Source organism: Octodon degus, unplaced genomic scaffold, assembly GCF_000260255.1.
Source record: "Octodon degus isolate 3935 unplaced genomic scaffold, OctDeg1.0 scaffold00178, whole genome shotgun sequence".
NCBI lineage: Eukaryota > Metazoa > Chordata > Mammalia > Rodentia > Octodontidae > Octodon > Octodon degus.
Window position 1 is genome coordinate 1,305,952 of NW_004524754.1, and position 22,147 is coordinate 1,328,098.

The following is a 22,147-nucleotide window of genomic DNA, read 5'->3' on the forward strand; positions in this document are numbered from 1 at the left end:
ACATCTTAAAAACAATAGTAGCCTAAAAAAGTTGGAGCTATAAGAAACTAAAGAGTGTATTTCTTGGTTGGGAGTGTAGCTGATAGGCAGATAACTTGCCTAGCACATATGAGGCCCAGGGTTCCAGCCCCAGCACATGACATTCAAGCAAACAAGCAAACAAAGGAACAAATTCAAACAAGAAAAGAATCTGTCTCTCAAGCTTTTCCTCCACTAGTCATTATGAAATTTCCAGTGCCTCTTAAAGTTCAGTAATTGTGGGGCTTCCTGTGGTGTCCCCACTGTATCCACAAGTAATTCTTCCAGCTTCTACTGGTATTATCATCTTAGCTAGTTCTTTGAGACTTTCCCTTTCCCAAGCTGTGAGCAGGAACTTGACTTTTCCATGAAGGTCATTAGTGCCAGGCCAGGTCCCATGCTCAGAGCTGAGGCTATAGCGGGTGATGAATCCCATCCTCAGTAAAGGCACAGTCTATCTATAGGATAGATCATGTCTATATGGTATGAATTTGTTCATGCCACTCAACAATGCCATAATGCAGATAAAATTTCTGAATAGTTTTGTATAGACTATAGGTGTGATGGTGTATTCTATAAAATCTTCTGGATCATTTATATTATTGATATCTTCAGAGTCCAATGACCACTCCCCCACCCAGAACCAAAAGTCTTAGTGTGGTGGTTGATACATTGTGTCAACTTCAGCGGTTGGCTTAGTGACTCCATGGCCTAGAGTCATGTGACTCAGCACAAAAAGGGTATATAAAGGATTTGGGGAAGGATTCTGCACGCTACTTCCTTGGAGGAGCTTGGTTTTTTGCAGTTGTGCCACTTCGGAGGAGCCAGGAGGAGCTCTGATCTTTGCAGCTGCTACCACTTCCTTGGAGGAGCTCTAATCTTCGCAGTCAGTGTGGAAGGAAGGGAGAGAGGCTTGATAGATGCCAAAGTTGCTGCTCCTTCCTCTGCTCTTTGCTGTTTTCTGCTGCCATGAACTGCTGCCCTCTGCCTTGGAGCCAGCCAACTATGGACTGAAACTTCCACTGTGAGCTAAATAAACCTTTCCTTTCTTAATTTTGAGTGTCAGGTATTTTGTCCCAGCAACAGAGAAAAGTAACTGAGACACTTAGTTACCTGAGGATGGGAAATGCATATGTGCTGTGTTTGATTTTAATCTTAGCCCAGTCCATTGTGGGAAACAGAAACTTATTACACCTTGAGACAGATGGCAATAAGAAGGAGATCACCAGTGTGGGTTACATCCTGGAGGAAGAGAAAGTGAGAGATGGGGTTGTTTAGTATACCTTGAGAAGGAGTTAGGCAGCTTCACTCAACTGATGTGTATGTGTGTGCATGTGTGCCTGTGTGCACGTGTGTGTGTGTGTGTGTGTGTGTGTGTGTGTAGGGGAGGAGAAGGGTCACATTTGATCATCAATTCAGTCCATCATCACACTCATATCTATGAAAGAAAAAGCGGAACAAATCTCTTGCAAAACAGGTTATAATTAATAAGCCAACAGAACAGATTTGACCAATAATATGTAGGTAGCACTTCCTCTTGACACACAGGAGGGGTACTTACTTTAATCTCATTAGTCACACTCACAAGAGTAGTGTGCTTCATGCGGACAGCTTTGCCCAGTCCCAGTGTGTGGATTTCGTCATCAAGTGAAGCACTGTATGAAATCAATCTCATCCCTACATCTTTGGATTTTGGGTCTAAACATGACTGTAAATATTAATTACAAAAGACCTTTTAAACACATAATTGAGTTATGCTAAGAAGGCCCAGTCAGGAGGACGTTTTCCAGGTTGTCTTGGATGTCCTCTTTTGCAGTATAACTTGCTGGTTAAAAGTGGATTGTGAGTGTCAGTAGACCTCAGGCAGCTTATAAGATTTTTTTATGCCTTGGCTTTCTCATCAGTAAAATGGTAACCATAAACCTTACAAATTTATCATGGACATTAAATGAGTTGACACATGCACACTGCTTAGAGCAGTGCCCAGCACATGTAGGGTCTTAGCTATTGGTGTTGTTTTGTTTTTAAGGAAGACCTGTACTCAGTAAAGCAGAGAGAACTGTGTCTGGTTTCAAGGTTGCCTGAGAAGAAAGGTCCCGAATTCATCATATCAGTAACTCTGAAAGCATATCGAGCCCCTTTTGCATCCAGATCCTGCACTAGGAATGTAAAGATAGAAAAAATGTTTTTGGAACTTCCTTAGCTATATGAGACTTAGCTATATGGGAACTTGGCAAGTGCAGAGAACATTTCAAGCAGGAACAAGGACACAAAGTGGGCATGAGTTTGGGGATAGGTTTAACTAAAAAGGAGTGTTCGTATCTGATGGAGGGATTATGCGGTGGAGATACATAAAAACCACACATGAAAGTCTTTTCTCTGTAAGCCTGTAGACAATGAAGTTTGTTGACTAGTTGTGTAACCAATGAAAATTTTATGAATTGTGTAAGAACAGCTGTAACAATGAAACCATAAAGGAGTCATCCATCCATCCATCCATCCATCCATCCATCCATCCATCCATCCATCCATCCGTACAAATTCATCAACCCATCTATCCTCCCCTGGCTCTCTATTTATCCACATTTCAACCATGGTAATTTTTAAATTTAAAAAAATCTTTATTTGGTACAAGGTCTCACTATGCAGCTCGGGCTCATAGTGATCCTCCTGTCTCAGCCTCCCTGGCACTGGGATTACAGGCATGCACCAATATACCTGGTTTCAGTGGCACAGTATGCCTGGTGCCCGGGGTTTCGGTGGCTGGTATGGTGTTCCCAGGGCCCTGGGGTTCAGGGATCCGGCACAGTGTGTGTACTAGGATTGAACCTGGGTTCTTGTGCTTGCTAGGCAGGTGCTTAGACTGCTGAGCTATCTTCCCATCCCCTAACCAGGGTGATCTTTATAATGTAACTGTAATCATATTGCTCCCATACTTAAAATATTATATATAAATATTAATATTAAATTTGCAAACTGAATGTTTTACAGAGTTTAGAGGCATGAATAAGAGTGATAGGAAAGGCAAAAGATGGGAAAAATCATGTCATCTTCTGAGAGCTTCTGCAAGTATGTCCTCTCTGGAATGAGTGTGTGTGTGTGTGTATACCCGCACATGCATTTGTGTGTAGGGAGAGGGTGAAGTGCCCAGCAGCAAGTATTGGGAAGGTTGTCAAGGAAATTGACAGAGGACCTTGTAAGCTGTGTCCAAAAGTCCTCACTATAATCTGAAAGATCCTGTCTGAGACTCCAGTCTTCTGCACAGCCAGCCAGCCCTTGTGACTCTGGGTGGAAGAGAGCTTGAGGAGGGCTTCAGTCTTCCATTCTCACTCTCAGGAGCTCGATGATCCAAAGTAGCACCACTCAGCGGCTCACTGCACAGGACCAGATGATTTTCCTCCTCCCCAGGATCTTTTGCTTCCTCTTTGCCCTCTAGCCAATGCCTGTTATTCTCTTCTAGATGAGCTTCAGAGGTCGTGTCCTGGGGGATCTTCCTGGACAGCTCTTGTCGAGCTGAGCACTTCAGCTCCATGGGTCCTTGTTCACACTGCAGCCTCAGTGGCTCCTCCATTGCTGAAATCACCTTCAATTTCTTACCTTCCTTGGGAGCTCCTAGGGCTTGGTGCAAAGGACCATGGTCTGTCTAGCCTTACATTCCCAGTGCTTTATGCATATCTGGCAACTTAAGTGGTTCTGGAATGAATGAGCAGAGGTGTGAAAGTTGACATATAACACTCCAGCCTCCGTGGGAATAGCCAGGTGTGCTCAGGATGTGGTGTGCTGGTGTGCGCAGTGTGGGAAAGGGGTAGGAGCATAAAGAAGAGAGCGACTGAGTGTTGACAGATGGGCCAGTTCAAGGAGGTAGGCGGGAGCCAGATTCTGAAAGACCTTGGTTGCCCCAGTAGAAGGTTTGGTCTGCATCCTAAGAACTGTGGAAAGTCATCAAATGGGAGTAGGTTGGCCAGATTTTTTCGAAGCAGTAACTTGAGCTCTACTGTAAACCAAGGACGGCAGGGAAGCAGGATTAATGGGGGGGAGGGTGGTTAGTTCCTGGCCAGATTCAAGGTAAGAAAGGGAACTATGGTGGGGTCATCATGAGGAAGGGATCCTTTGTGTGTACAGGGAAGGAGGGCTGCTGTTTCTGAGCCAAGGCGATAAGGCAAGCAGGGCTAAGGGAACAGTTTTGCAAAGCGTTCTTTCTGTGCGGTGGAAATGGGAAGACTGTGCTCTGTTAGTTTGGCTGAGTCCTGAGGCTGAGGAAGATGCTGCTGTAGGGCAAGAGATGGAGAGACCAGCAGGGCCATAGGGCCATAGGGTAATTTCAGAGTCTCAAATTTTGTCTAACTTAGATCAAATTAATGCAGGAAAACAGGTTGAGACTTCAGCACAAGTGCTAGTTCTAAGTGAAGTAAAATCTAGACATTCCAGGATATGGATATTCCTCAACTAATGGTAAGATTGAGCCTAATAGGCCCATCTGGAATTGAAAATGTTACAGTCGAATGAGCCCAATGAGTACCAGTTCTTGTGCACCACAGGGAAGGATTGCCAAGAGTATGCCTCAGGGTGAGCTATAGATCACAGGGCGGTAGCAGCAGAGCAGGCAGAAGGGGGATGGGAGAAAGGAGGAGGGAGAGGTACCCTTGCCTCTAACCCAGGGGCCTCCAATTTTGTCTCTTACTGGTGTCAAAGACCTGCTGCCTCAGGAATCAAGACCTTCTAAACTTAAACATGGGTAATCATTAGAGTGGTGTTATATGTATAGTTAAACGAAGGGAAGAAAGTGGTTCCTTCCACTTCCCTGTTTCTAACTGGCACTGTGCTAAAAACACCTGTAAGTCAAGAATGCGCTTGACTCACCTAGTCTGCCAGCCACCAGACTAGGGCCACCCCTACCTAAAAGCTGCTCAGAACACATGCATTCACCTACAGCTGGGCAAAATAATCCAATGCAAAGCCTATGCATGGTACATACTCAATATCTTACATAGATTTTGAATAGTGCATGGAAAACTCAAATAAATGGTTGCTTGGGTACACTGTCACACAACGGGGAAGCTGAACAGTTGGTAAGTAGATCTGGTAAGCTGGGACCCTCTGTCCTCGAGGAAGGCTGCGGGTGAGAGTCTTCACTTCTGTGAGTACCCATGTCACTCCGAGCTGCCCAGGGGCTGCTTCTCAGCAGGATGTCCTTGCCCAGAACCTTGCACTTGGCCTAGAAGAGAGCAGATGCTGTGTCTCCTTCAGGCATCCCTGGACCTTCTGGCCTTGTCAGAAGCAGTGGCTTGAGGTGCTGGCAATGGAGGCTGTCCTTTCACCCAGAGCCCCTTGCATTTCACCTGTCCGTGGTTAGGAATGAGACATGCCGAGAAGTAAAATTCCTGCACCCTGGAAACCTGGATCCCTCAACAGCCTCCTGTCTGGGTTCTCTCTGGAGGCTCTGGGAAGCTCCTGGGGCTTTGCTGACTCACTCTGCCTCGAGCACCTCTTGGGGGAGGCAGGTAAACCCACTCCCTGCCCTGCCCTTATTGTGTCTGTGGTCTCTTGCTCCAGCTTTTCTGCCATAGCTGTGGCTAGAACTTTTCTTGCTTTCTCTTGCCATTTATTTATTTATTTGGATGCCCCTTGAGTCCATAATGTTAAGTGAAATAAATCAGACAGGCTTGAGCTTTTCATCTACCTCCTGCTCATGTCCATCTCCCTGTTCAGAGACCCTTTTTCCCCTCTTATCCTATGTAGTGACCATGGGGGCCTCTGCTGGGCCACCAAGGGCTGCAGCATGATTTACAAGAGCCAGAAGATCTACCTCCTAGCCACTGCTCTTTCACCTGTCATTTTGTGCAGTGTCCCATCCTGCCAACATTTTCAAGATGTTTTTCACTTGTATTAGCTGATGACATCAACGTGGAATATGTTTACTTTGGTGGAAATTAGCTTATCTTTTTTGTGGAGGAACTGGGGATTGAACTTAGGCCCTTGCACTTGCCATGGAAGCACTTATTCTACTGAGCCATCTCCCTGGCCCTGAAATTAGCTTATCAACCAAACCACCAACAATGATGGCACCGGTGTGGGCAGAGCCTGGCAGGGGATGGGGAGGGAGGAGGAAGCTGAGGGGCGCCTTGGTTGGGTACCCTCAGGGGAAGAGATCAGCAAAGAACTGGTGATGAGAGGACTTGGGACTAGGCCTGTCAACTTTTGCCTTTGGATTGGGGCTCTCCCTGTCTCAGGTTGTGTTCTTTTCCCTGCAAATCTCATCTTGCCCCTTCTTCACCTGCCTCCGCCGGGCAGTCTCAGGGACCTGCAGCTCTACAGTGTGGTCTTAGATGCGTAAGCAAATCAGTGCCTTTGCACTAATGCATGGGGCAGGTAGTCAGTGCTGTCTTGCCCCATTCTGAAGGCAGAGCTTCTGAGGGCCACCCAGAAAATCGCTGGCTTGGGAAAACATGCTGGGGTTCGTCATCCACCTTGTTCTTTGGATCTGGCACCATGCAGCTTCTGGCTCTTCTCTGAATTCAAAATGACCATGAAAGGTGAATGTCTTCAATGAATGCAGACGCTGAGGCAGCCACATCAGCACAGCTAGAGATGCTTATCAGAAAGGACGTGCACAGCTGCTGCAGGAAGTGGCAGCAATGGTTGGGATAGCGTGTTAGAGCCTAAGGAGGTTATACTGAGGGGGATTACGCCAATATTTTTAAAAACAACTTAAACACAAACCGACTTTGTATTTTAATTTGTGTTTGGTTGGATCTGAGGTTGTAGGGCCTGTGGACATGTGGATGCAGAGGGAAGACTATATGCAGACCAGTTTTGGCTTCATGGTAAACACATAATGCTGGGGGGCTGTCAGAGTGGGGGTGGGTTAGAAATTGTATCATCTTGAAAGGTTGCTGGGAGGGTGGATGAGGGAACGGACTGGGGCAAATATGAGTGTGGGGAGAGGCTGCTGCGTAGGGGCGTGCTGTCCCTCCTAGCAGGGATCTCTGGTTATGTCATCTATTTGCTTCTTTAAAAAATTTTTTTTTAACATTTATTTATTTAGTGTGTGTGTGTGTGTGTGTGTGTGTGTGTGTGTGTGGCCAGCTCAGCCCACCAGGGGGCGGGGCTGGCTGGCATGTGGTGCTGGGGGATTGAACCGCGGTCCCTGTGCTTTTGCCAAACTTGTTCCAAGTAGGTGCTTTAGACCACTGAGCTATCTCTCCAGCCCCCATTTGCTTCTTTACTACATAGAGTCTCTCCTTTCATCCTGATGCTCTAGGGGCTCAGGAGGGCCTAGGACAGTTGAAAGATGGGCCAGTCACATATGAGGTGGTCGGCTGGGGGCTCCCTTGGTGAGCTAGGTGAAGGCTGAGGGCACAGAAGGAGTCCTGTTGACTGGATGATCAACAGTCTTCTTCCCGCAGTGACCAGGACCCCACTGAACGCTCCTCTCTGGTCCACCCAGCCCTTTACCTCCTCATGCTGCACCACCCCAGCTAAGGGAGCTCTCAGTACTCCACCAGGAGTAGAGCTTGAATATCCCCGCCTTACATCTTCATAGGCTGCTTTTGAAACAAAATATGCTACTTTGGACTTTGTACGTCTCTAATGCTCAACATAGTAGGCGGCTCATGAAAGTGTTGGGGAAGTGTGTTCTGGCCAGAGGGATAGGCATATGCGAGGTCCAAGCCAGAGGGGGCATGGTGCACTGACACAGAGTGTGGCTGGGGCCAGAGAGCTGGCCACACAGGGAGCACAGAGGTGGAGAGGTGGAAGGGCCTGGTTGGGCAGAAATGGGGGCCCCAGGGAATCTTGAGAGGAGGGCAGCACCCTCATGCAGGCCAGTGAGGCTGGCATCAGGGTGGGAGTCAGGGGGTGAAAAGCAGATGTGTTGGGCAGATGTTTTAGAGCTAAAACTCAGAGGATTGGTGAAGGATTAACTGTGGTGTCCAAGGGAAGAGACTGCAAGGCTGCTTCTAGGCTTCTGTTTGGGCACTGTGTTGAGTGGAGCGTGAGTAGGGTGAGCACCCCAGAGTCTCTCTGGGAGAGGATGATCAGTGTGGATTTGGGCAGCTGGCTTGGAAGGGCAGTAAGATATTCCAGTGTAGGTGACAAGCAGGCCGGGCAGTGTGAGAACACGGTGTTTGCTGGACAGCGAGGGTCGTTGGCAGCGGGTAGTCATGACAGCCCTAGGAGTGGAAAAGTGTCCAGGTGGAGTCACAGTGTGCTCAGAGGCCCTGGGCCCAAACCTGGGGAAAGCACATACAATGATGCAGAGGGGGTCAGCCCACGCTCTGCCCTCACAGCCACGATGCCCGGGGATCTGTTGCTCAAGGAAGCCTGCGCCAGGAGCCAGAAGCACAGAAAGAGTGCATTCTGCACATGCCCTTGGTCTCTCATTGCCCCCAGCTCACCTCTTGTAAGCTCCTTAGGGAGTTCACTAGAGCGTGTGCCTTGCCTTGCCCTTCCTGAGGGCTGGTGTCACACATACTCCTGCAGCTGCCCACCCAAGCCAAAGCCATCTCCTGGCGTCACTGCCACCTGGTGTACCTTTCTAAAGCAGGATGGCTGAGCGCTAGGTTGCATCTTAACCTCTAGGAAGCAGGAAAGTTGGCCTGAGGCAGAGAAGCAGCCAGGATGGCCAGACCTGAGCCCTCGGGACCCCCCTCTTAGGGGATGTTGGCTTCTGCACAGGGGCCTGACCATCGCACTGGGCTGCCTCTGACCCTGCACCACTCCTATCGAAGCTGCGGATCCAAAAACACCTGGGCGAAAGGCCGGCCTTGGAGTAGGGACCATCTTTACTGCCTGCCCAGCTAGGAATCTGGGTATTGTCAGGATTTTCTGACTGGCAGTTTGGAGGCTTTCCATGGGGGTACAGTGCTTCTGTGCCAAGTTCTGCGCCAGACTACTGTGGGGGCGACTTTGCAGAAAGGCACAGGGAAGAGGAATGAAGCAAAATGGGACCAGGGGAGGAGGCAGCTCTCTTAGATAAAGCCACACCTTTATCTCCCTGGGGAGAGAGTATCTTTCTCTCCTTTCACCCTTTACAGCCCAGCTGCAGGCTCAGTTCCTCTTCCTTAGACTGTCCAGTCTCCTGTAGCACAGCTTAGAGCCTGCATGATGGAAATAAGCAAGGGAAGCGGTCCCTGCTGGCCACAGTTGTGTTTCTTGCATTCAGCTCTAGCTTCATAAAGAGCTGATGCTGCTCTTGTGTGGGGAGCAAATGGTCTCGGTGTTCAGGAACTGTCCAGCAGAGAGATGAACCCAAATGGGGCTGCTAGACAGGTTGGTGACTGAGCTGGGTTTCAAGAAATCCAGCACAGCTACTGTTTCCTGTAATTCATTCATTCCCCAAAGCTTAAGGGCTATGCTGGATGTACAAGGTATTATTTTTACTCACAAGCAGCTTAAGATGAAGCTATGAAAAAGCAGGGCTTGTTGATGCATCTTGTACTTGGAAGCTGAGGCGGGAAGATGGCAAGTTTGAGCCCACTCCAAGCAAACTTGTGAGACCCTGTCTCAAAATACAACATAAACTAGACTATGGATGTATAGCAACTCACTCCAAGAGCCCTGGATTTAATGGTCAGTGCTATGCACATGCATCAGAGAAGAATAACTGTAATTATCCTGACCGCTGCCTTTTGGGGCACTCTCAGAGGCTGGGCTCTGCAGGGTGCTTCGCATGTGCTCTTTCATTCCCATCTTCACTTTCATCCTGTGAGTGTGGGACTTTTCTCATCTTACAGCAGAAGCAAGAGGCTGAGAGTAGTCCCTGTGCTGGCTGGTGACAGGGCAAGCCCAAGTACTGTGGCTGAGCTGCCTCACTAGAGTTCCTCAGGGGTGAGGCCAGCCAAAGTCCTTGGTTGCTCCCAGCTCCTTCCTGTCCGGGGCTCAGTGGCCCCCCTCTGTGCCTAGGGGGGCTGGCTTCACACACCTCCTGTCTCTCCCAGGTCTAATATTCTACATCTCCATCACTGATGGTGATCTTTTCCCTCAGGGGCAACACTGAGGGTTTCACTGAGGACTTGGCTCAGGCAGCAGGCACAGGAGGACCTCCTATTTGGAGAATGCCCCTGCCTCCTGGGGGTCTGCTATTGGTCTTCCTTTGCTTTCTGTTTGGTAATATGTAGGTGCCCAGGGTACCTGCTGGCTTGGCTGTTCCTGGAGAGACCTTCAAGCCCCAGTCTTTTCATGGATTTGAGACTTGTCTCTGGCATTCTCAGTGCTGTTGATCTTCCTCCTGTGCCAGACAGCAGCCATCCTGGGCAGCCCCCAGCCCTCAAAGAGAAAGCTGAGCCAGGCCAACAGTGGCCCAGGGGTAGAGCACTTGCCCAGCATGCTCCAGGACACCTCGCCCAACAGATAGTGATCATGACGCCTGTGATGGGAAGGAGGTCCTGATGGTAAATCCAGACCTCCTGCTGTGTGTGTGTGTGTGTGTGTGTGTGTGTGTGTGTGTGTGAGCGCTCATGCAGTGAAGGTTGCCACTTCCTTTTACTCTCCCGCAGCCAACATGAACTTGACAACTAAAGTTGCCGGAAAATATGCGCTATTTTTAAAGGCTATGGCTGTTGCTCCCTTAGTGTCTCAGTTTCTCTGTATTGCAGGCTTCCTTCCCATCATCTGAAGTTGTTCTGCATCCATCCCTTATGCTTTCCTCTCACAGATATACCCCTGCTTCCTGGATCTCCACGCCGGCTGAGCCCTAGGACAGTACCCAGAGCGGTCCAGGACCCTAGACACGGGCAGCGATACCACAGGGTGCAGGGTTCCCGGGCCGCACCTCTGTGGGACAGCTCCAGCAGACACTCCAGCCAGTTTCCAGGTGTTCAGAGTCCCCAGAACAGCTCTGTGAGTACTGGGGGATGGGCCAGCCCTACTAGAGGCCCTAGAGAGCCTTTCACCTGGGAACCCTCAAGCTGAGGTCTCTTTGTGTGAGCTCATGTGTGAGAAGCCTGGTTTTTGTTAGTATCCTTTTTTTCCTGCTTGCTTTCTAAGTAAAGTTCAGTTTCCCAGCAGCCCTGGCCAGATAGAGTCTAGGAGGTGTCCGGTGTGAGCAACAGGTGATCCTACCTGTCAGCCACAGAGTCCCTGCTCTCCTATGCCCTGGGAGACCTGTTGCCTCACTGTGGCGGCCCTGAGCCTCTCCTCTGTGCTTGGCACTTCATCTGGTTGCCCAGGTGACCTCTCAGGTGGCTTTGAGGCAGCTGGGTATCAAACCAGTAATAAACAGGGAAACACCCAGAGGGAGGGGGCAGGGCCCAGCCCCGCCTGTTCTCTCCTCCCCTTCTTTCCACCTCCTCAGCCTGGAGTGGAGGAGAGCAGGAGCCAGTTCCCCCAGCTGCAGCATTAGTTGGGGCTTCACTAGGGCTGAAAGAGAGGAAGAGGAGGAGGATGTGGAGGGCTCTTTGGAGGGCTCAGTGCTGAGTGAATTCCTGTGGGTGGGCGAGTCGCCTAGAGAGTGGCTTTTGTTCCGATGGATCTAGAGAACCTGCCTGTGAGTACTCAGTGTGTAGATAGAGTGTGTGCAGGCTGCTGTGCAGACCTGCACGGAGGTGAGTGTGTGTGGGAGGGTCACAGAGCACGTGAAGGGCCGTATGTGTCAGCGTGCGCTTGGGCAGATGCGTGTGCAGACCCCCCATGTATGTCATGAAATCTGGTGCAGGCAGAGGTGACCATGTGTGCATTTGCAGGAGCTGGTGTGTGTGTGTATGCAGGGTGGGCTCATGGCCCTGCACGGGGCAGAAGGCTGGAAGTGCAGATGATACATGCGAGCACATGCATGTGCGTGGATGGCAGAGCGAGTGTGAAGGGAGACGAATGGGTGGAGGGCTGTGGGGCTGGTGTGAGGTGAGCTTTGGTTGTGCTGTCTTTACACTGGGGATTCAGGTCTCTGGACCTGAGGGCCTTGCTTCCTAGCCTATTCTTTGACCCTCTCTGGCTTTTTCTCCCAACTCATCCGACCTCACCATCCATCTTCTCGTCTCTGGCCAGGTCATCAATAACTACCTGGATGCCAATGAGCCCGTGTCCTCGGAAGCCCGCCTGAGCCGCATGCACTTCCATGACAACCAGAGGAAGGTCGACTATGTGCTTGCCTACCACTATCGGAAACGCGGGGCGCACCTGGGCCATGGCTCCCCTGGCCACTCGTTGGCCGTCATCTCCAATGGGGAGACAGGCAAGGAGCGCCAGGCTGGAGGCCCCGGTGACATCGAGTTGGGCCCACTTGATGCCCTTGAGGAGCAGCGGAGGGAGCAGCGGGAGGAGTTTGAGAGCAACTTGATGGCTGCCGGCCTGGAGTTGGAGAAGGACTTGGAGGTGAGGCCCGCAGCAGGGTCTCAGGGCGGGAGGGGCTATGGCGGCCAGGGCTGCCTGCAGGAGCTTGGCTTTGTTCTAGAATTTTCTTGTCCCGGATGTTGAGGGAGAGTCTTCATGTTGCTGGTTCTCCATCTAGGTGGGCGGTGCCAGTTGGCAGGGGGATGGTGATGGTGTCCCCACCAGCTCCCTAGGACCTGTCTGCTTAGAGAGGGTAGGCAACATGTTGCTTCCTGAATCTCTGCAGGCTGGTTTCCTTGTGATACAGACCTAGTGTACCTTGTCTGGCTCTAAGTTCTTCTCTTTAGATACAGGGATATCCTCGCTAAGAAAGGCACTTGCTAGAGGCCCCTTAAAGGACCTGATGGAGACATTTTGAGAAGCCAAATGCGGGATACACTGGACCTATCTTACAACTGGAAGCTAGTATAGTCTCACCTTAGGTTAGCCGGCAACCTAGGGAATTCACAGAAGTCCTTTCTTCCATGCACCTGTCTATCCATTCTTTTCTCTACACCACACCGATCCTTTAAAAATAACCCATACTTGCCATTTTCTCCAAGTCAGTTTCCTTACCTTTCCAGACTATGCTGGGCTTCCAGCCTCCTCTCCATCAGCAATTGATTGCCCTAATCTTTGTGCTGTGATCTCTGTCCCAGACTTGTGTGTACTCATTTCATTCCTTCAGGTCCTGCTCCAACCTTACCACCTCCTGTAGATATCTTCCCTGACCACCCCACTAAACTGTCCTTCCTAAAGGGATGTGACTGATTTATTCCCATTGCAATCTGTCCTCCCAGCTCTGTGAACGTGGGGTTCTTGTATGTGTAGCCCCTATGGCAGAGTCTGGCACATAGTAGGGTTTCCTGAGCATTAGTTAAGCAAATTGCATGTCCCTTCTAAATCTCATGTTCTGAAAACTATCAGATGCCTTGCCGGTTTGTGGTTTTAGGTGTCCCACCACAGACATTCAGTAAGTGCTCATGATAATTTTAAAAGGCCTCATGTTGAAGGGTGGATATAGTTTTCACTGAAATCTCTTGTAAGACTCACATGCACATCAACATTGTCTTCAAACTGAAAGGGCCCTGAGGTCACCTGTGTCTCCTCTGAGCCTGGGTGGGGTGGCATCGTTTTTGTCTTGAATGTCTGTGGTGCTAACCCATGTTGCTTATCCAGATATGGCAGAGTTGGTCTCGCCATCTGTAGGGAGGGTGTGTTCCTTGAGGACTGCCTTGGGGTCCTTCGCTGTAGGAATGCTGGTTTTCACTTTCTGGAGTCCAAAGCTCGTGTGAAGCCTCTTGAGAAGATCTTTCTGGGGCAGTGGCACATTCAGGGTTATGCAAGGAGCTCCTGGGACTTACTACTGTGAAAGTGATAGTCTATATCCCTGTTTCTGGGTCTCTGGAGCTTTGGGCTTTGCTTGTGGTTCAGTTGGGAAACAAGAGGGAAGATGCTGAAGGTTACAGTATTTGCATCCCAGGCCTAGGTCCTATAGCCTCAGGATCTTGGGTGGGTGTCTGGATGGCTTGGGCTCACAGTTTCCCTGTCTGTGGAAGAGAAGAATTTATTTTTGACCACTGGGTTGTTGGGAAGATTATACAAGATAACTAAGCTTTTAGAACATAATAAGGTTATGAATCTTATTATTATTTAGAGTTGTTAGGTTAGCAAATAAAAATGCAGACTGCTTAGTTAAATTTGTATTTCAGACCAACAGTGAATGCACTTTTAGCCCTAACTATGCTGAGTGAAATATTGGGGACATAATTAGAGTGAAACATCTGAAAGTCAAATATGAGTGTCCTGTCCCCTGTCCCCCACTACTCCCATGGTCTCTGCCATCTCTGTAGCCCATCTTGGCTGCTTTTGGAGCTTCCTGGAACTGGCTGAGAATCAGCAGGACACAGGAATATCTGCTCTTGGGAGAGACTGGCATTAGACGGGGGCGGGGACTGCATCTCGGGTCGTTCTCCTGGTGTGTGGTCACCCGCTCCCAGCCCTCCCTGGCTTTGAGGTCTCTTTGGTGCTTTCCATCATGGGGACCCAGGTCACTCCTCACCCCTCTGTCCCCATGACTTCCCTGATCCCTGGAGCCTTGCCAAGCCACCATTTGCAAGAACCCCTCTCTCTCTTTTCTAAAAAGTGATTATTCTGATGGTTGTTCTCTGGATGTAAAGAGTTAACTGCTGTTTCTTACCCAGGAACCTCATCCCTGGCCTGCGCCCGGAGCCTCTTGTTATTTCTGTAAATGCTCCTCTTCCCCTCAGCTGCCTACTCCCTCCACAGGCAATCATTCTAGTACATCATGGTTCTGGAAAATGTATGGTGTTCTTTTTGCTCTATGCAATTTTGCTTTTTTATTTTAAAAATAGACTTTATTGTTTAGAGCAGTTTTGGATTTGCAGACAAATTGGGACTAGTACAGAGTGTACCCATATACCTACCCCGTGCCCAGTTTCCATACTCTTAAGATCTTAATTGCCTTGGTACATTTGTTACAATTAATGAGCCAATATGGACACATCTTTATTAACTGAAGTACAGGCTTTGTTCATACTCCCTTGGTTTTCCCCACTGCCCTTCATTTCTGGACCCCGACCGGGATACTGTATTACATCCAGTTGTCCTGTGTCCCCTTGGGCTCCTCTTACTGGTGCCAGCTTTTCAAAACCATATGAGTTTTAGATTTACATAAAGGCATTCTATTTCACAGCCCTTTGTGTTTCTGGCTTTTTTCTCTTAGCACCGTAATTTTCAGACCATTTCCATTCTGCATGTACATGTCACCTGCTATTTCTTTCTTTCTTTCTTTTTTTTTTTCACCTGCTATTTCTAAAAGCTGAGCAGTTCTCCAGCTACCTGGGCTTACCTAGCCATTCCCCTAATGGTGACAGACACTTAGCTTGCTTCCCACTATGTGCCACCTAAACAAGGCAGAGAATGAATCGTCACCTTCATCAGGGTTGACATCATGATCGTCTCGGCTACCCTTCCCTCCCTTCTGCTATGGCGATGTTTTGGAACTGCAATCTGTGAGGCTTTGAATGATGCTTGTCCATGCCCAGGTGCTCAACCCCAGCTTTGAGCAGCAGCCTGGGGTGGGTGTCTCACAGATGAGGGATCCCACCTTCCTGCCCCCGGGGCAGTGTAGCAGTGGGTGCAATGGTCTCAGCTTCTCCGTCTTTCCCACCCAATCTCAGGTCAGCTCCTCTCTTCTGGGCTGACTTGATTTCTAGACTCTGATTTTACTTTGACTTTAAGACAGATGGGTGAGGGAATGGCTTCCTAAAGGACGCATTAAATATTATTCATTTAGCCTTACTGAACAAAAGAGCTTGTAGCCACCAGATTCGAAATGGATGAATATCAGAGACCATGTCTCTGACCCCAGCTGACATCTGTGCATGCCTTGTACAGGACGATAATTGATTTACACGTTCTGTTTGGTGTTTCCTTTCTTTGTTTCGCATGCCTATTTCCATGCATGGCATTGTCCATGGTCATATTTTAAAGACAGATCAGAATTTCATCAGAGAACTGTATTATAGTTTGGCTGTGGGTTTTATGTTTGACCATTTGATTAGAATGTCTCTTAGAGATGTACCTGGAGATGCACGTGGGTGGCAGAGAGACTTAATGCTCTTACTGCCAATTTTTCTAATCAAGGGCCAACTCCCTGGAGGCAGGGCATGCTTCCAAATGGGAGGCTCACTGAAGCAGCTCTGGAAGTAGATGCAACCCTGAACATGTTTGCTGCGGTCCAGGTAGAGTTGTGCAGTGTGAGCTGCGCATGGCCTCCTGTGATAGGCTGGGAGGTCCAGCGTGCCCACCTCCTCTTCTGATTTCCTAAACCTTCAGTTTTTGCCTAAGCATCCTGCAGAGCATAGGCAGAGACTCAGATACATGGACACGACCAGGAGCCCCTGTGGGCAGAGGGGTGCACAGCCAGGGACTGCACCACACATGCAGGTGGCTGGGGGTGTGTTTGTATCCTTTGAGACAAGGCCATCTCCCCTGCAAGCCCTGAAATTCCAGAAGGCTCAGCCCACAATTTCATCTCTTTGGGTAGCGAGATCTTTGAAACTGAAAACAGAGGAAGACGCATCAACAAGGAAGCCAGTTGGCCCTTGACTGGGGTTAGCACTTCTGGGATCAGGGTCTGGAGAACCGAGAGAGTGGAGTCCTCTTTGCTCATCCTGGGCTGGCTCCTCCAGTGGGTCCTGTTTGCAGCAGAGCATGCATGGAGAGTGCGGTGTGCAAGGGAGGGCCCAGAGGTGAGCGCCTTATCTAGGAGGGGGAGCTGTGCTCTCACCTGGAGTCAGGTGGGCATGCAGCAATGACCCAGGCCCTTCTCTCTCCCTGGAAAGGTGGCCCCCTCCCCCTTCCCTGTCCTGACACTTGACTCCTGATCCTGTAGCAGAGCTTGGACACCTGGCATCTCAGCCCAAGCACAGCAATGCATCAAAAGAATAGGGGACACGTGTCGTGTGTGACATCGTGATCTCCCTAGAGGGCCCACTGAAGGTCTGGAAATCACACCTCCCCATTTCATAAACTTGCGCCCTTGCCTCTTGGCCTCATCATCCACTTTCCCATCTCCCTCTTTTCAAGAACCGCTGGTTAAACATCAGATAGGACCCTTTGTCTTCCAGGTGGCTTTGGGAAATTCCTCTCCCTAGAGTCATAGATCAGTCCCATAAAATTGTGTATTAACTTCATGGAAGGAATCAGTGGTCCTAGGAAAGGAAACTCGCTTTCCCAAGTGCTTTCTCTGTGCCTCACGTGTGCATACTGTCTTTTCCTTGGCCTCACTCATGGTTTGTGGCTATCTTGGAAGTGGGCCTTAGTCTCATCTTCAAGGAACTGGGTGACTTGGCAGAAGTCATATTGCTCCCAGGAGGCCTGGCTGGAGTCTGAACCCTGCTGAGCCCAGATCGGCTGGGACTTTGGTCACACCAGTGAAAACAGCCAAGCCCTTAACAGGCCTTTCCTACTCTTCCCTCCCCAGAAGTCACAGAAGTTCTCTGCAGGGCAGAGGTTGTTTTTCCAAAGAGGGACTAATCAGGGGAGTCCTGCCTTTCCTTTTGGGGGTCTGTACGGCATCATACAGACTCACTCCAGCCTGTCTGGACGCACTGTGTGTCTTCTCACGTGGTCTGGTGTTCAGCTTTCCGGGTGAGCCCCTTAGATCTGCCACTGTTGGCTTTTCTTCTCAGAGCTCACTGGAGCCAGATTCTCCTCTTAGAATGTCGGAGTTCTACTTTGGCTTCCCTTTTCTGGGGGCTACTAGGACTCTGCAGCCTTAGGAGAACCTTACTGTTTGGTTTCCTAGGGTCACGGCTTCTGCAAGCATCTTCTTGCCCATTGTTCTGCCTTGGGCATCCACAGAAGGTGGTATGTTACTGTGGAATTGGGGTTTTCAGACCCACTGACTCCATAGAAAGTCAGCTTGTTGTCTCCTCGGGAGACACTGGGATGTGCATTCTTAGCATGCAGGAAGAGCCCTGTGCTTGGCCACACTCTCCCTTGGTGATGGTTCTGACACAGCTCACACTAGTGGCTGGGCAAAGTGGAATGGTGTCCCTTGGCCCGGATGTGCCCCTGTCTTATCTGCTCCTCCCTGAAGTAGCATGCTGGGGCCTTGGGAGTCTCCCCTGACTTTCTTCTACCCCAAGGGAACCATAAGGAATGCAACAAAGCCAGCCAGTAGCCCTAGCCCTTGGGACTGCACCCCTGAGAACAGCGCCGCCATGGGGTGGGCAGGGTGGGATCTCAGAGAGCAGGTGGGGCAGCCTGTGGGGAGGGGGTGCAGAGAAAGCAAGGAGTGGAATCCAAGGCCCCAAACCCTGGTGAGTGTCTGCTACCTTCTCCAAAGAACTCACAGTGAAGAAACCAACACTCAATCTTTTCATGGAGTTTTCTTTAGCAAGGTTATTGGGCAAGGCAGAGCAGCTGTTGTCCCTTCCAGAACTGGAATGATATTGGGCTCTGGGCCTGGAGCAAAGCAGAGCAGGGGGCTGGGTGGGCTCTTTCTCATGCCCATCGTGCCTGCCACTGTTCCTCTGTCCATAGGTGCTTGGATTGGTACCTGTCCTCTAGTCCTGGAGGGCACAGGCAGCAAATGTTTTCTCTGTGACTGAGTGCTGTCTGGAAAATGGAACCACAGGACACTGGTGTTGTGATAATAATCTCTTTCAGTCCCACCAGAGAGAGAACGGAAGGCCACAGATGAGACTTGTACAAGGTCCGATGCTAGAATTGCGTAAGTCTAGCAACTGCTGCTATAGTCTCTGTAAGCACTTAAGTCAAGGGGAATAAAACGGGTGAAGGTGTGATGTGTGTGTGTATAATTCTCCACAATAAATGTAATGCATGTAAACACCTACTAATAAATAATTGAGGAAACAAAATGAAAAATAAGATGAAAAACCAAGTCGAGGGAGTTGAGTGTCTTCTGTTAGGTCTGTGTCGCTTGTAGCCGAGTTAGTCTTCCTTAGTGCTGGTCTCCTGTGGTATTCCTGAGATGACTGCTGTGGGTTGTGGCTGTGGTCTGTTTTGACTTAGCAGTGTGTGAACTGGTGGTCAGATGCTCTAGTGTCACTCCTGCTTCTTGCACTCATTTATATCTATCTCTATATTTGATGAGAGAGAGTCAGAGAGCAGTTGGTCTCTGTCTTGCTGGTCGTCCTCTTCATGGAGTTGCTGGCTGTGATGGGCTCCGAAACACACACTGAGAAGGAAGTTCCTTTTCCATTTGTCTTTTGGAAGTTCAAGATCTCTGTGAGCTCAAGGCAGCATAAGGACTTGGAGGGTTAAATAATGGTCACCTTGTAACCCCTAGCTGTACTGAGTGAGCTATACTGAGTGAGTGTACTTCGTGAGTACACTGAGTGTACCAAGTGAGCTGTACTGGGTGAGCATGGTATGGGGGATGAAGGGCCTGCCTGAGGAATGCTGCCAAGAGTGTGAAAAGGAGACCTGGAGGAGAAGAGGGTGTGCTGTTGATTCTTCTGGAGAAGCTTGTCATGCTGGTTTTATTGATATGAACTCAGCTGTTCTCACTATAGGAGTAACGCAGGTCCTCGCTGTAGCTGAGGGTGGCTATGGTTCTGTTCCAGAGAGCTCTGGTTCTTACCTTGAGCATCGCTTCCTGGCTCCAGGGCAGCTCTCTCAGCCTGCTGGCACAGATCCTTCATCCCACTGGTGCAGACTTTCAAGCTTTCTCCACTGACCCTTGGGCCTTCCCAGTGCAGATCCATGACACAGACTTGTATAAGACATCGTTGTGAGCTCTAGGTCTTCAGCAGGACTTGTGCAGGAGTTGCCATGGGATTCAGGCCCTCAACTGGATTCTTTGGGTCTCTAGTACATCAGATCTTTTGCACTCTTCTGCATTTGACATTTTTAGGTGAATATTACAAAATAGTCCTATAAATTATATGCCCTGTATTAAATCTTCTCCCTTGTAAGATCCAATAGTAGATAGTCACTATAACTACCAAGTTGTTTGGAAAAGAATCAGCTGCCAGATGGGATCTGCCAGGCCCAGGCCCAGGCCCTGGCCTCTGCCTCTTGCTTCTCACCTAGGGACAAGTCAGTGAGGGGGTCAGGTCCTGGGCTAGCTGATGGCATGGAGGAGAAAGACATGGCCTCTGCCTTCATGGGGAAACAGGCTGACCCAAGAGCCTCCCTAGCTGAGATGTGGACAGAGTCTTGGGATGAGGGGGCTGTGGTGAGGCTGGAAGTCTCGAATATGGCTTGAAGCTCTTGGCAACATCACCCTTCCCCCCGGCCGCCTGAGTGCTGGGTGCAGCAGAAATGAATGGGCTCCACTCCTCATCCTTGTCAGATCTCTAGGGTGGACTCAGCCCCTGCTTGCTGGGGTGCATTGTGGCCTTGAATGTTGCAGGCTGAGATAAAGTGGATATTGTACTTGGCAGAGGCTTTGGAATTTTGAGGTCTAACGATAAACAGAGGGGCTGTGTTGGTGCTGCATAGAGGATGAGGGTAGTTCATGGGGCTGCCTTGGCTTGTTGTCCCTTTGCTTCACACAGGATCTTCTTTTTTTTATTCCATAATTTTATTTTTTATTTTTTTCCATAATTTTATTGATAAACAAATAGCAATGAGACAGTTTCAAATCAAATCGGTAGGACAGTTTCAATAATTAACACACTGCATACATTCTTCTTAGTGGTTAATTGCTGCACAAGATACGGACTAGAGATCCTATTTACAAACACCATTAGAACACATCATTCTATTCATTAAGAGAATGTAACTATGTATCTATCCTAACCAGTTTGAATACACAGATACAAAATGAACATTCATCTGTATACCCCTTTTTTGTTAAGTTCCGTTATTTGAATATTATAAGTGTGTAAACTCAGCAAAATATTCCAATAGAGTCCAGGAGCCCATAATAGCATTGGGTCTTCTGTTTAACTGGCAATGTCAGAAATTGTTGACCTGAGTCCCCCCCAGTTCAACATAACAGCATGGCTTTACTTCCTATATTTTGTCTTCATACTTTTTGACTGGATGGTTAAGACCAAGGAAAAGCAGGACCTATGCAGCAAGAGTTTTAGTTTTTGGATCTGATAAGGTCAGTCCCCTCAGGATTTATCCTGAGATCCTGTACCTCAGATTGTAGAACCTTTGTCAGTGTCAGCCATGTGGATGAGTCATGGCCATTGCTTGGCCAATGTGCTCTCTGTGAAAGCCTGAGAGAATGTTTTCTCTCCATGTGACTCTCCTTAGGCACACTCTACATCATTGATCACTTTCCTCTTTGGCCCCATAATCTTCTTGATCAGAAAATTTGGGACACTACCGAGGTACATGATGTTACAATACAAGTTCTCATGTGTCCTGAGTCTTAATTGACCTTAGAAGACTAAGGCCAAAATGTTGGCTTTCCTTGCAGCCCTCCTTTTTCTCTAATGTTGGTCTGCAAACTTAGGTTGTTAACCATCCAGAAGACAAGCTTGTTGTTATTATCGAACAACTTAGGCTATTAAGCTTAACCTCACTATCTGTCTGCATATCAAACATCTTAGGCATAATATGGAACAGGTATTTTTCATCAAGTATTGACATGTTGAACTTTAAGTCCCTACAGAACATGATAAAAAACATGTAAAAATTAGAATATATTTTAAAAATAGGCATAAAGAATTATATACTTCTCATGTTTGCACATAAGTCCAAAAATCTCACCATATACAACCTTGAAGCAGGACCCTCCCACAATATTCCTTTTCCTGTCTCTTGCTTTCATTCACCATCCCCTTCTTCTTGAACATCCACCTACACGAGAGACATCTTAGCAGTAACTGGCATGTCATGACAAGCTGCCCATATTCAGAATACCAGGATGACGGGCACTCCAAACATGAAACTACTATTACAAATTACCATCTGCAGTGCAGTCGCTTAGTTCACAGGTATCAGTATATATAGTTAGTCATGGTGAGAATCTTTCCATTTAACTGCTAGATTAAAAAATCTTCTGAAGATTCTCAGGATCATTTCCTTGCTCATCGTCTACATAAAACTTTTTCCTAGCTCTTCTCCTTTCCCTCTCTTAATTAGTCCTTGAGATCCTGCTTTCCTTTTACTTGTATTATATCTATTTGTATTTCTTCTTTTGAGTTCTTATACTAGGGAGACTATCTGATATTTACACATGTGTGTCTGGTTTATTTCACTTATGAGTATATGTTCAAGTGGAATCCACTTCAATGTAAAGGCTTGGAGTTTATCATTCTTAATAGCTGAATAATAATCCATTGTGTAAAAATACCACATCTTTTTC

At 48.6% G+C, this 22,147-nt stretch overlaps 1 protein-coding gene across 4 annotated transcripts in view; it reads left to right on the forward strand.

The window, feature by feature from the left end:
- The first annotated feature begins 4,574 nt into the window (after positions 1–4,574).
- Ano2 (anoctamin 2) overlaps positions 4,575–22,147 on the forward strand; it is a 372,934-nt gene continuing 355,361 nt past the window's right edge. For 2 of the 4 annotated variants that reach the window (XM_023703729.1, XM_023703727.1), the window contains exon 1: positions 12,061–12,327. In XM_023703729.1, coding sequence (XP_023559497.1) covers positions 12,061–12,327 — 267 coding nt within the window. Of the gene's footprint in view, positions 4,585–10,672; positions 10,858–12,000; positions 12,328–22,147 lie in introns of those variants that run through there. The other 2 variants (XM_012517437.2, XM_023703730.1) reach the window with 2 other exon arrangements.